Here is a 14,027-nt window from a genome sequence, read left to right on the forward strand (position 1 = left end):
TTCAGTTGCAGAATTAGAAATATGCTCAACCCATACAATATTTTTTTTCTATTTTTGCTTTATTTTTGAAAAATCTAGCTTAAGAAAATTCACATAAATGAGACTTACTTATATTCCTTACACCTGGCTATGACATCAGAAGCCAGCGACTTAATACTGTCATAAAGCTGAGGAGTGGACATCAAACTTTCCAACAACTCAAGACCTTTCTCCTTCTCAACAAGTTTGCAATACTTTTCAGCTGAAAAAGAATCCAGATAAAATGTAACGTTTAATCATGTTGCTATACAAGAATGAAATAACTTCTAAACACTTTCTAATTCATTCACAATGCAGGTCATTACAAGCCCAGAGTTTCAGAGACCTCTAGAAACTCGACTCTCTAGTCTCGACATCCTCAGCAGTTTTCAGGAATGTATGAAACCTATCATGGTGTTCATCAATCAGATGGACTTTTATACATAGCTGACACCAATGACACTTTAATGAAAAATTTCCAAAGCTGCAAATAGTATCTTACAACATCTCGCACTATTTCTGCTGTCATGAATTTTGACCACAAAAAGTAGTCTAAAGAAATCACCAGACTGAAATACAGCTTGTCAGCACGTGTGTTTCTATTATTCGGTTAACTTTTTTCAAAGTTCATCCTACATCAGTGTTAACTAAATTGTAAAAGTTACTCACGATAAACTTTAGTGAGGTTGGCCAAAGCCCAGACGGCCCAGTGCATTGCCTCTGGAGTATGCCGGCACTTCAAAAGGCGTAGAATTGGCTCAAAAGATCTGAAATAGTACAAAGTTTTCACTTACACTCTGAAGATTATAACTCCACAATTACTTCTTAAAAATTGAGTTTAAGTGTAGCTTAATTACTCTGAGCAATGCCCACATTTGAAGCTTATACATTTCATTATTTAAGCTCAATTTAAAACATATAAGGTGAATAGGTTATTCATTTAGTGCCTAACTTTTAAAAACAGTAAGTAACTGTACCTCTATAACATATTTCAGTGTTTTATCATTTAAATTCATATGTTTTTCTTTTTTCTTTTTCATTTACCACTTAGGTATTTTCTTCCTCATCCACTGTGTGAAAACATTTTTAAAATATTCACATACCAACAAAGAAAAGTTTTAATGAAAATTTGATGCATGCTTATTTTTGAGAATCCTGTTGTCAATTCATCTAAATCCCATCAAGAATAGTTCAAGACTGAAGCTATCAGCAATGTCCCCTTGATTTGTGAGTAAAGTGAGGTGGGGACTTTTGATGTAAATGATAATGCCTCCCCCCCCCCCTTTCCCCCCAAGGCTGTATGAATTTAACTTTCATGAACATTTTTCAACATAGATGTTTACAGATTTAATTCGCATTTACAAATCCCTTTAATACCTATATAAACTGAGCTTAATCCCCTCACCTATAATTGATGTTCCTGTTTGTGTTCAGGTCCCACCTCTGGATTGCATTCACCATGGCTCGGAGCACCTGGCTACGGGGAAGATCCGTCAAGGTCCACGCCTCCGCTCCATCTGATGCCATGTGGGACAGTACACCCGCTGCGTTGTAACTTACTTCAATACCATCGCTGTCAGAATCCAGGAGAGCTCTGAAACAAATCAAATATGGTATTGATCTTTCCAATGGATAATCTTGATTTCTGTAGTTCAGAAAATATGCCAGCATTCAATAAAAAAACCAAAAAAACATCAGTTATTTATACAAAAGCACATTTACACAAACATACAAAATATATTGAACTCGTAAATCAAGAAACATTTAGACTAATATCTTTAACATTTGCTAGATAAGTCATGTCTTTATAAATTTATAGCATAAAACTGCTCCCCAAGTTCAAAATAAAAATGTGAAATCCTAGTGGGAGCCTTTGAAATGCCAAATACACTGTTCCATTTTTTCCTTCAATATTTCAAGTTGAATCTTTGTTTCGTACTTACTTGAACACTGACACATATTCATACTGCATCAGTTTTGGGCGAAGATAGTGAACTTCAGCCACATTACCCTGAAGATACAATTAAAACATACTAACTATATTCCACTTTATTTAATCAAATTAACCATCATACAAATAAATTCACTATTTAATTTCCAAATTCACCATTAACAATTACACAGCAGTTGATACACTTTCACAAAAAACTGGAATATAAAAGCTGAAATAACTACTGAAACATTTAATTATTATTGTATATATGTGCCTCCCACATATAGTTTGAATCCACTGAAACCTACTGTACTTACTATTAATCCCATCATGTTTCTCAGAAGACCAGATTTGTCCGGAAATGTCTGCAAAGATTAAGTTAAAAAACACTGAAAATTAAGTGTTTAAGACAAAAAGAATGCACACACATACACAAAAAATCAGTGACAATTTCTTTATACTCATAATTTTCAATTAATGTCTAGATCATAAAAACAATAATAAGAATAAAAGTATGACTATTTTATTGTTCAATACAATTCCAATAAAATGATTTTTCATATTTTTCTTGTCTCAACTGCTGGGCAACAAAAACTACAGTCAGATATTTAAGACTAGTTCAGGAAATCCATCCATTTCTCATAAAAAGGAAAGTCATCAATGGGCAAAGAATGCTTCAAGGCATACTCTACTATGAGTGACATAGCCAATTTGTTTACATGAATCTAAAAACACTGAAGATAAAGATATTTCTGAGGGACCAAAGACACTTAATTATCATACACTTCCCTTACCCTCAAACACTCCAAAAAGAGATTCATGCCATCTTTCTCGATGAAACGCTCACTGTTCTTCGCTGTCTCGTCTGTGACATTCCACATCATGCTCCACGAGATCTCCATCACCTCGTCGCAGACTTTGCGCCGCAGTCTGTCGCGTATGATGTCAAGCATGGTCTGCAACCACAGAGTAATAAAATTAATTTTTGCACTGAGAAAATGCAAAGAAGTGTTTAATGTTAGATATTTGGGAATTCTCACATACTGACTGAAATTATATATATTATATACTAGCTATCCAGTCACAGACACTGTTTTGTGGAATCTTTAATTGTCTAAAACAAATAAACTTTAAGAAATAATTTTAAATATTCATAGAGCAACTCTTATTTTTCGTTTCAATTTTGTTTTATACATAAATTGACACATATCTAGTTCTTCATCATAATATTGTAAGTCTTTAAATGGAGTCTAAAAAGGATGTCAGATTTTTCTATATATAATATTTCTATTCATATATATTTTATATATAATCAAACTACAGACATACAGTGATGGCTCCCAAGTCTCCCACTAACAGTTTCTCCTTGTCGTCCACTTTGCAGGCCAGACTGTTCAGAAGGTAAATACTGATCCTCTGGATGAACTCCTCGTGGTCACCCACTATGTTCAGAAGCAAGTTGACCACTCTCTCATAGGCAAACACCTAAAGAGGCATTTGTCAAATGATATTAGTGAAAAAATAAATGAGAATGATATACAAGCTGAGAATGTGGTAGGGAGATGGATTGTCTGTGGACACCAAGGGAAGGGGGAATGCTTTTTTTTTTTTTTTTTTTTTTTTTTTTTTTTTTTTTTTTTTTTTGGGGGGGGGGTATGGGGTGTCACGTTGAGTAAAATTGTCCTAAAAACAACTTATGAATTCAATATATTTAATATTTAAAAAATTTGTAGGATACCTATGAAAAGATTTTTTTTAAACTACAATTTATGACGAGTTTGGTTGTTTGTAAGTACACAGCTCTTAATGTCAAACAGCAAACTGTTGTAAGATGTAATTATAGTCATACTGAAAAATATGAAAATATAAAACTAATCTTGCTGGTTGCAGAGATGATAGAACCAGATAGAATTTATTGTGGTAGGTGTGATCCTATAAAGCATTTAACTCTTATCCATCCCCATTGCCTCCAACATGGTACAAGATGTCCCCCCTCATTTATTTAATTAATCATTTATTGGTTTTTGATCATATCATCATTTTCACAGAGAGGCACTTACCACATCCTGTGGGATGTTGAAATGACAAAGGGTAAGACAACCATTTCTCAGCATCTGAAAAATGTTAAAATAAAGGCTCGTAAGTTTTGATATACATGTATCAGTTAAGTCAAAAAGGAGCAAATGATATAATTATAAAAGAACAAATCTCATCAACACTGACAATTTTTGTTTAATTCTGAAAACTTTTCATGGAACCAAACATTCAGGCACCATTAGAACTGAACTGAAATGGCAATTTCTAAATTATGTGATATTGTGGAAAAAAGCTCATTATCTGTTAATGAACAAAGATTGATGCTTTTATGTGTCATACCATTCATGCCACTTCAATTTGTATGTAATGGTTTTTACATCATGGTTAAACATAATCTACAATGACATCAATAATTTGTTGTAAAACCTGTAAAAAGGTCCTCAGAAGTGAGAAGGTCATGTTGAACTTTGTGACAAGTTAACCTCATCCAAACTGACAATAAGAGAGACTGACAATTGCAATAAGTCAATACAAGTGTGATGCAAAATCAATACACCATTGTTGGAGATCAACAACCTTGATTTAGCCTGCCAAATTATGCTGAAGTTGGTAATTTCCAGGCTAAAAAATAAGGGATAAAACCCACACAGGTAGTGGACAAAATTGTTCCAAATCAAAACCGTTTACCAGAACCTTACAGATCTGCTGACCTAGCTAAGTTAATACTACGTCTGGAAAAACAGCAGAACTTTTCATCACATGCCCTAACAAGTTTCCTTAATGGAACTATTCATTCTAGTATAATGTAGCAAGCATTAGACAGTTAATGGATTGAGTGCTTTTAACAGTGCGTACCTAATTACACCTGCTAAATACATCTGAAGGCGCCATTAAAAAATTACGGAATTTGCCTTTGGTGATAAATGCATTGACGAGGAAATGACCATGTAATTTGCAACGGTGTAGTGTCAACGAGGCGCCTGAATGGACACATGTACGAGTGGACTACTGGAAGTCATTTTCTGAAATGTTTCTACAACTAACAGCCTTTACACTGCCAAGATAAACAGGAACTTTTAATCTTTCCACATTTTTATCTCCAATTGTTAGTGATTTTCCTTTAATGTCTGCAATAAATGTAGTAATTACACACAAGTTATGAGCACCTCAGCCATTCTAAATACCAGCTGTTTCAGTATTGCAAGATTTATTACTTTCAGGTTCAAAAAAGTCCGAGTTTACACAACTCATCACTGACAATATTGAACATAGAATGTTTTCATATATTACATACAAACTTCAACATGCAGCTTAAATTTCACCAATCAAATTCTCTCCAATTTGGTGAGTGATTAAATATTTGCCATGGTGTTATCAGCGTTCAAGCATCCAATAAAAGAGCTTGTTTGTGTCATTTTACACAGTAAACTAACAAAATGACAGTAGCATATTGAAACACAGTCAAGCAGTCAGCCAGTCTTCTCCCTCCTTCTCTCTCTCTCTCTCTCCCTCTCTCTCTCTCTCTCTCTCTCTCCTTGCACAACAAAAAGTATGCAGGTGAAATATGACAGACTTAATAAACAACTCACAGTGTCCTCATCCACATGATACTCCATTGCATCTAACAATGCCATCACTAGACGTCTGAAAAAATAACAAAGTTAGGAAAACAGGGTGAAAACTAATGAAAAATTGGTAAATTTTATATTCAGTGTTTCTCCTGGTTTTAATATGGGTTGGTTATTAAAGATTGTGAGCCAACTTTCATTAGAAGAGGTAATGCTGCTCAAAGTAAACAGGTCATTGTTTAGCAAAACGTTGTACACGTTAGCACCTGCAATCATTTCCTTTTAAACCAAGATTTCCAAGACTTCAGGCAAGCTGAACAATATTCTTGTAACCAATAGTTATTCATTTATGGGCAAAAGAAATATTGTAACACAGGGGGCATTACAATCACAGTTTTAACATGGCAGTCAAAAGACCCTTTCACATAAGACATGCAATCTTTCGTGTTCCAGCTCCATTTTGCTTTGAGATATTGACAGCTTATAAGAACGGTTATTAAGTACAAAAATTACCTAGTAAAATGGGGGTCCCACACTCAACTGACCATATGACTTTTAAAATAGATATAGTTTCCGCTCAATGCCACTTTGCTCAATATCTACTATACTTTTTTGGTCAGGCCCGTAGCCAGCAATTTCAAAAGGGGGGGTTCTTTTTCTGAAAAAGTGGACCTTTTCCCATAAAATCGTAATATACCTAAATAAATTTTTACCCAGAGTGGACCTTTTCCCAGCAAAAGGGGCGGTTCTTTCTAACCCCCCCTGGCTATGGGCCTGTTGGTGTTAAAAAGCAAACTCTGTGAAAATGAGTGCCATCTTCTAGATCTGTAGCATTTATTACACTGCATGACTCTTTAAACTAAATGATTAATGTGGAATGCGACAGATAGAACAATTGATGTAAAAAGGTCTACAAAAAATCAGCCATGGATTTCAACCGTTACTGTTTTTGAGCAGGGACTTGACTGGGCACAATCACATCCTTTTAAATCTGGGAATCCCCCACGTCTCTGTGGAATTGCAATAAATGACTTTTTTTTTTTTTACTTACCTTCTGTTTTTCACATTCAGGTACCCCTTTTCACTTCCTTTTACAATGTAAAACAGGGAAGCACTAAAATTTAAAATATAAAAATTTTAAAAATGACAAAATTACTTTTGTTCTTAATTCTTTTTCTACCTTTGTTTATTGGAGAAGGTGGAATGAGGTTCGTGATTCACAAAAAAAAAAAAAAAAAAAAAAAAAAGCAAACCTTTAAATCAATATTATCATAAAATAACATACACTGATGGCAAGTTTGTTTCAAGTAACAAGTGACTTAATTAAGCATTCTTATATATAATTATTTTTTTAAATAAAATTTATATAATATTCACTTCAAAATATATTAGCCAAATTAAAAAAAAAAATTGCTTTCCACACCTTCCTGAGATCTGTATGCTCCTGTCATGGGGCTGTCTCTCCATTGCATCCAATATTGCCTAAAATACAGGTAAATGGCACATTTTAAATAATGCCAAGAGTACACATAATCACAGTGAAAAAAAATTGATAGTAAATTGGAAAAAGAGAACTACAAAAAAAAATATACTGCATTTAAGCAGTCTGGCAATATTCATAATATCTTACTCCTAGATGTGACCAAGTGACAGAAGTTAAATGCTAACTGAACTCAATTATTGATTTTCAATAAAGCAAAAGAATGGTAACTGTTAAAAAAAATTAAACTTCAGAAGTTTTTTAAACTGCCATCAGGTGGTATTAAAATTAAAATGGGAAAACTGATAAAAAGATTACATCATTTTTTTGAAATTATCATTTTCATAGTAAACCCTTTCCTTTCATCATTATTTTCCTCACGAACACATGGGTGTCTATACTAAATGGCTGATTTGAGAACCAAAATGTGCAGACAAGTGTGACATGTTCCGATCTTGGCACAGCATATCAATTGGCTGTAAATGTCAGATGTAGTAACAATTTGTACACCTTGTTGCATTTGAAAAGAGAAAATTCTATCCGATATTTTAATTCCCTGGATTGCACATAAATAATACAGGACTAAGATCATGGAGAGCCATTCATTTGCAAGTTCACATAATGTAATTAAACCTCTAGGAGTATGTTTGCATATCACAATTTTTCCCTAATGCTTATATTAAGATATTCCATCAACTTTCAATAGCTTCCGTATTGTATAATTACAAAACCAGATTACAGAACAATTCAATTGCCCTTTATGTAATCTGGTTGCCTCATATGAATATTCCATGCACGTTTCCAGGGCAAATCAATCCTTGTCTTAACTCACCATATTAGTATCATAATGTCGTGTTTCGTTTTCAAGAGATCAGTATATCTATTCACTTGACAGACTAACTAACTCATACATTTACTGCTCTGGCAGAGATCTCAACTGTCCTAATATAAACAGCCGGAGCCATCCAGATAGCACTGCGACTGACCAAACTCTTCTTGATAAAACACACAGTCCTTGGGTATATATACTATATACAAGATAAAGCAAAAAAATAAAAAATTAAATTAAAAAAGTAATAATAAAATATATATATATTTATCAAAAGTGAATCCTGTAGTCAGAAATATTGAAGTCAATTAAGATACATTTGCTGTGAACCTCACTATGATTATAACTCGGCCACCTAAATGATTTTACTAAACTATGATATATAACTTGATTATAATTAAAAAGATAAGGAGTTTCAGAAATATAACTTGGCCATAAAACAGCATTATGATTTATTTATTAATTACAGTCTAGATGCAATGAAATCATGCTATAAATTGAACATCCGTGGCTTTCGATGCAAATCATGCACTGTGCTGGACAATTCTGAGATTGGCTGGCAAGATGCAATTCATTGAATTGGGATGCATTTCATTGAATTGGACCATTGGTGGCTTCCCAGTAGCTATAGGAGGACAAGTGGCCATGGGCCAGTAATGGTCCCACAGAGTGATGACCAGCCGGAGTCAAATATGGGTCATTTGAGCATGAGACACCAACAGATAGGGCCGTCAGATTGATTAACATGGCTGAAGGGTGTTCTTTCATAAATCTTAAAATTGTCCACAATAAAATGATTGCAGGAGGAGCCACTTTTGCTCACTTAAACCAACAATTTACTGTACCTAGACTAATAGTCACTATATCCAAAGACATTCTAAGGAATTTGGAAGACATGAGTAGAAAGATCACAATGTAGAAAGTCAGTGCATAAACACCTCTAAAACTAGAGGATCAGAGAGGCAATACCGCCTCCGAATATTGTACCACCAGCTGGAGTAAGCGCATTCGTATGGAACCCCCCCCCCAAAAAAAGGGATACTATCACCAGTCTTGTGCTTGACAAGCTCTATAAAATGCAATCAACAAGAGTTCTCAAAATATGCAAAAAATATAACTAAAAATGGTACAATCAAGCAGATTTTCGAATTGACCTGCATTTTCCTACCATTGATCACTCATGTGATTCTCTAGACAAAAAGCCTATTGGTTTTCCTTGAAATGTGTTGTCAGTGGTGCATATATGCTGACAAAAGAGAAAACCTAGGGGCAACACCGAGCACATCTCTCCTAGTTTTGAAGATATGAGGGGCAAGAAAATATACAAACCTCAGTTCATGGTGAAAAAGTAGGTCAAAGGTAAATTTCAATATCATTGTATATAAATTTCTATTCAAGTTCAATAGTAACCATGGGCATTTCTTTGCCAATTTTGCAGATTTAAAAGCCAGAAAAAAAGGAAAAAGCAGTTCATCATAAAAAGTAGGTCAAAGGTCAATTTCAAGGTCACAGTAAAATTACCAGTATAAAACTTCCTATTCAACTTCGATAGTAACTATAGACCTATCTCTGCCAGTTTTGAAGATAAAAGGGAACGGACATTTGCAAAGTTCAGTTAATGGTGAAAAGTAGGTCAAAGGTCAATTGTAAGGTCATAGTAAATTGCCTCTAATGACTTTCTATTCAAATTCAATAGTAACCATGGGCGTAGCTTTGCCAGTTTTGAAAGTATAAGCATTAAAAAAGTTGCAAAGTTCAGTTTATGGTGTAAAGTAGGTCAAAGGTCAATTTCAAGGTCACAGTAAGATTGCCAGTATATGACTTCCTATTCAACTTCAATAGTAACTATGGACCTATCTCTGCCAGTTTTGGAGATATAAGGGACTAAATGTTATAATTTTGGAGTTACCTTAATGTGCCATAAATTTCCTACAGAAAAAATTAATTAAAATAAAAAAAAGGTCATTTTGGTCACTATTCTTGAAATGGGAGGTGCTCAGAAGTTCCAGATGTTCAAATTTCATGAAATAATGTCATTTTTGACCAGAAGTTGTCTGCCTCGCTAAGCCTTAAGTTTTATTTTCCCGAAGTTCAAAATTTGTTATCCATTACCGTATTGCACATTTTGCTTTCACCACCACAATGTACTTTTTGATACAGCATAACTCGAAAACCGTATGGAATACATAAAAACGGAGACCACCTCCAGTGTTGGGCTTTACATGCTCTACAAAATGCAAAAAAGAATGGGTCTCTAGCATTAACGGTTCCTGAATTAGAGACAGTTTTCAGTTTCGTTATATTATGGCCGCTACTCCTGGGAAAATGCAGCGGTTGACCCCAAATTCACAGAGATGAAAGATGACCCGAAGGGTAGCACCTTCCAATAATATTATAGGTTAGGTCTGTGTAGTTTCTGAATATCAGCGCAAATAATTTTTTTTTTGAAAAAAAATTCTTTTTTTTGAAAATTTTGGCTCGTTTGACCTTGAAATAAAGGTCAAAGGTCAAATCCAAGGGCATATTTGAAATCTCCACATATGACTTTTGGATAGCCGTCTGTAGAAATTTTTCCCATAATTCCTTCCGTAGGGTAGATAATTAGCATTTAATTTTGCCATTTTTGGACAAGGGTGTATTGCAATGAGTGCCACACCTAGACCCCAGCACCGACAAAGCCCAAATTTTACGTGGAACGAGTTGAGATTATAGGTGACCTAAATCCAAGAGATGGGTATTGAGGCCCTTACCGTCTAGGAGGAGAAGCGGTAACGGTGAGATGGCGGCGGAGCCAGAGGAGCCGGCGGAGCCGCAGGAGCCGGCGGAACATGCGGGTCGGGACTAAAGCCATGTGTACCGCCAGCGCCTACGCTGGTGGTACAATAATCACATAGCGTATAACAAAACCACAGAAAATATCTAAACACCCAAAAGACCAACAAATTATCAAAAAACGATCACACTGATGGATTGCTTTGCATTGTTTTATATTGATTCTTTTGAACGTTACAAACAAAATCATATATTATCCCCCTGCTGAAAGTGCCAAAGCTTCACCTCATGGGATCTTCATTTAAGTGCAGCAAGCATGCAGTTCCTTCAATTTGCTGTCATTTTCATTCAAAACCCAGTACTACCCTGTTTGACCTGTACTAGCTGGAGTAGTTTTGAAATTTGTGAAATCACTCCCTCTACCTCCCCCCCCCCCCCCCCTTGGCTATCACAGCCCAGCTCCCAGAGATTGGCCAACACAAGGAATTAAACCACTGACAACAGTACCTTGACTTGGTTGTAGACATACCATTATAACCTGTTGCTTATGTATGCATTGCTTGGTGCATATCAGTGTCATACTTGACAACGTTAAATATCATAAAACTTGACACATTAATAAGATTTCAGTAAAGCTTTCTAAAAACATTGGATTGACGAAAATCGATGGATATACATGTATTAGACTGTGTGCTTCTGAAATGCAATGAGTTTCAGGGTCGGATTTAGGGGGTCTTCTGGGTCTTCCAGAAGACGGTCAGATTTTCAAGTTTACATTGACAGGTATCTAATTTTTTTCTGTCGGAAGACGGTCAAAAATGAAGGTCCAATCAATACAGACAATTTGGAAGACTGTCAGAAAATGTCTCTGGATCCACCCCCGAGTTTGACAAAGGTACATATATTAATGTTTGTGTTTAGCCAGAGTCCATGAAGTGATCAGTAACTGGCCAAGGCCATCTTACATTAGCGATCAGCGAACCATATATACAAAACATTGCTTGGTCTGTTAGAAGACTAGATATTCTAAGATCGCATTCACAACGAGTTGAGCCATGGCTTTACAAATCCTGGAACTAAATATGGCGGACGTACATGAAAGAAAAACCGCCTAATCTTTTAATAGTCTCTCCCCCTCTCACACGCCTTCCCATGCGTCGTCCCTGCGGGGGGACAGTCATTAAATCTCGACTCCATTGGGACGACACATGGGGAGGCGTGTGAGAGGCGGAGAGACTATTAAAAGATTAGGCGGCTTTTCTTTCATGTACATCTGCCATATTTCGTTCCAGGATTTGTAAAGCCATGGCTCAACTTGTTGTGAATGCGATCTAAACGTGCTAACACTAAAACTGCAGGGTGGAGTTTCTGTGTATTGGACCACACTCAAATGCTACACTAATCTTCTCCCTCAAGCACAGTGGCGATATCTTAAATGTCAATTCATCAAAAGGTTACTGCTGCAATAAATCTCCTATCCACATTTTCCATGTAACTGTTAGAACAGAAGAGATCTTCTTGTTGCCGTGACCATAGAGGAAGCTATAAACAGGATAGAGTCACAACATTCTTTGGCAACAAAAAAATTGTTGTCATAAAGATGCCAGGGATTTAAATTACACGTAACTTGGGAATAGGTCTAAAAATATGCTCTCCCCAGCAATTTATTTAAAGATTATTGATTCCTTCATTTCAAGTGAATGAGGTATGCATGTTTAACTGCATCAATAAATAAAAATAAATGAATAAATAAATCATAAAAGAGAATAATTACTTAATTAAAGAAATCCTGCTATTAAGACATAATACACATTGAATGCAAACTTCAGCCACTCCCAAACTATTCCAAACACTGAATTTATTACAGCCTATGATTAATCTCAAATATGATTAACAGATATTTTCTGAGACATAATTTGATGTTGAGCATGAATATGACAACAATTTTTATTAAAAACAATTATGTAGTCAGTAAAATGAAGACTTGTCAGAAAAAAAAACAGTCTACCATAATTTTTATTATTGACAATCTCAAGTGCCAAATATAGTGTGTACTACAACTATGTCTTTTCTCATGTTTTTGGAAGGTTATATAATCCATTTCAAATATAAGAACTCAGATCACTACATTTCGAAGTGAAAGAGTAAAATCATAGCTAGGATGGTTACCATGTGTGATAATGATTCACTACGGAGTTTGACCAAAGGAAACCTAGCTTCAAGAACAGGACTGAGACACTGAACTATCCACATCAGTACAAACTAGAAATAAGATCTGCCAACTTCTGCTGGATGTAAATGACAAGAATGTACTATGTATTAAAGGGTAAATATTTATAATTAGTAGTACATGCACAGTTCATACAGCAAGCCAAGAACAAATTCAAGAGTTTTCAAAGGAACCATTCAGAGTAGATGATCCGAGTACTAACTGACCTGCCGACTAAATATGATCGACCACATGTCAAAAGCAGTGCTGTTGATTCCCGATGGTCTCCCCGCCTCCACATGTGCCATTAAATAGATTAAATCTTAGCTCGGAGGTTTAATTGCTAGGCCCATGCAGCGACGACATGGGTGGGGGCCATCATGGAATTAGCAGCATCGCTTTTGTAGTGTGGTCAGCCAAATTTATACAGCGGATTAGTTAGTACTTGGATCCTCTATGGCCGCATTCACATCGAGTTGAACCATGGCTCTACAAAGCTACGACCTAAATATGGCAGATATACATGAAAGGAAAACGGCCTAATCTTTTAATAGTCTCTCTGCTTCTCACATGCCTCCCCATGTGTCGTCCCAATGGAGCCGAGATTTAATGACTGTATCCCCACAGGGACGATGCATGGGGAGGCGTGTGAAAGGCGGGGAGACTATTAAAAGATTAGGCGGTTTTCCTTTCATGTACGTCTGCCATATTTAGGTTGTGGCTTTGTAGAGCCATGGCTCAACCCGATGGCAATGCGGCATATTCTGAATGGCCCCAATGACTTTTGAGGCTCTAAACTGAAAATGCAAGTACTTTATAAGGAATTCTTGAATATGAACGAAGGATCTTAATGTCATTTATAAGTACACACACCAAAAAAAAAAAGATTTATTATCTTCATATCTTTACATGCTGATGCTGAAATACAGTTTATAAGCTACCATGAAACATGAAAAGAATCAAGCAGTTTTCAAGTCGGCATGAACCCTTGATGGATGATATATCTATGTTTTAATTGTATATATACGAAGCCAAGGAAGATTCTCTGCCACAAACTGAGGCTAACAAATAAAGCATTTGCCAAAGAAGTATCCAACGACTAAAAAATAAATCTCCAAGAATGGCAAGCCTTGCTGTGAAAAGAACAGTGCCGGCCCAACACTGTCAATGGAGTACAGAAA

General features: G+C 35.6%; 1 protein-coding gene across 2 annotated transcripts in view; it reads right to left on the minus strand.

Moving 5' to 3' along the window:
* Window positions 1-14,027, minus strand: part of LOC106159289 (protein zer-1 homolog) — a 45,580-nt gene that overhangs the window by 4,687 nt on the left and 26,866 nt on the right. For both annotated transcript variants that reach the window (XM_024077563.2, XM_013535517.3), the window contains exons 6-16: window positions 6,980-7,038; window positions 6,608-6,670; window positions 5,578-5,632; window positions 4,012-4,065; window positions 3,281-3,436; window positions 2,746-2,907; window positions 2,269-2,316; window positions 1,962-2,029; window positions 1,424-1,612; window positions 688-785; window positions 109-241 (exon numbers count right to left, since the gene is read on the minus strand). In XM_024077563.2, coding sequence (XP_023933331.1) covers window positions 109-241; window positions 688-785; window positions 1,424-1,612; window positions 1,962-2,029; window positions 2,269-2,316; window positions 2,746-2,907; window positions 3,281-3,436; window positions 4,012-4,065; window positions 5,578-5,632; window positions 6,608-6,670; window positions 6,980-7,038 — 1,085 coding nt within the window. The remainder of the gene's footprint in view (window positions 1-108; window positions 242-687; window positions 786-1,423; window positions 1,613-1,961; window positions 2,030-2,268; window positions 2,317-2,745; window positions 2,908-3,280; window positions 3,437-4,011; window positions 4,066-5,577; window positions 5,633-6,607; window positions 6,671-6,979; window positions 7,039-14,027) is intronic.

Source organism: Lingula anatina, chromosome 3, assembly GCF_051362555.1.
Source record: "Lingula anatina isolate TDL-2025a chromosome 3, LinAna3.0, whole genome shotgun sequence".
Taxonomy (NCBI): domain Eukaryota; kingdom Metazoa; phylum Brachiopoda; class Lingulata; order Lingulida; family Lingulidae; genus Lingula; species Lingula anatina.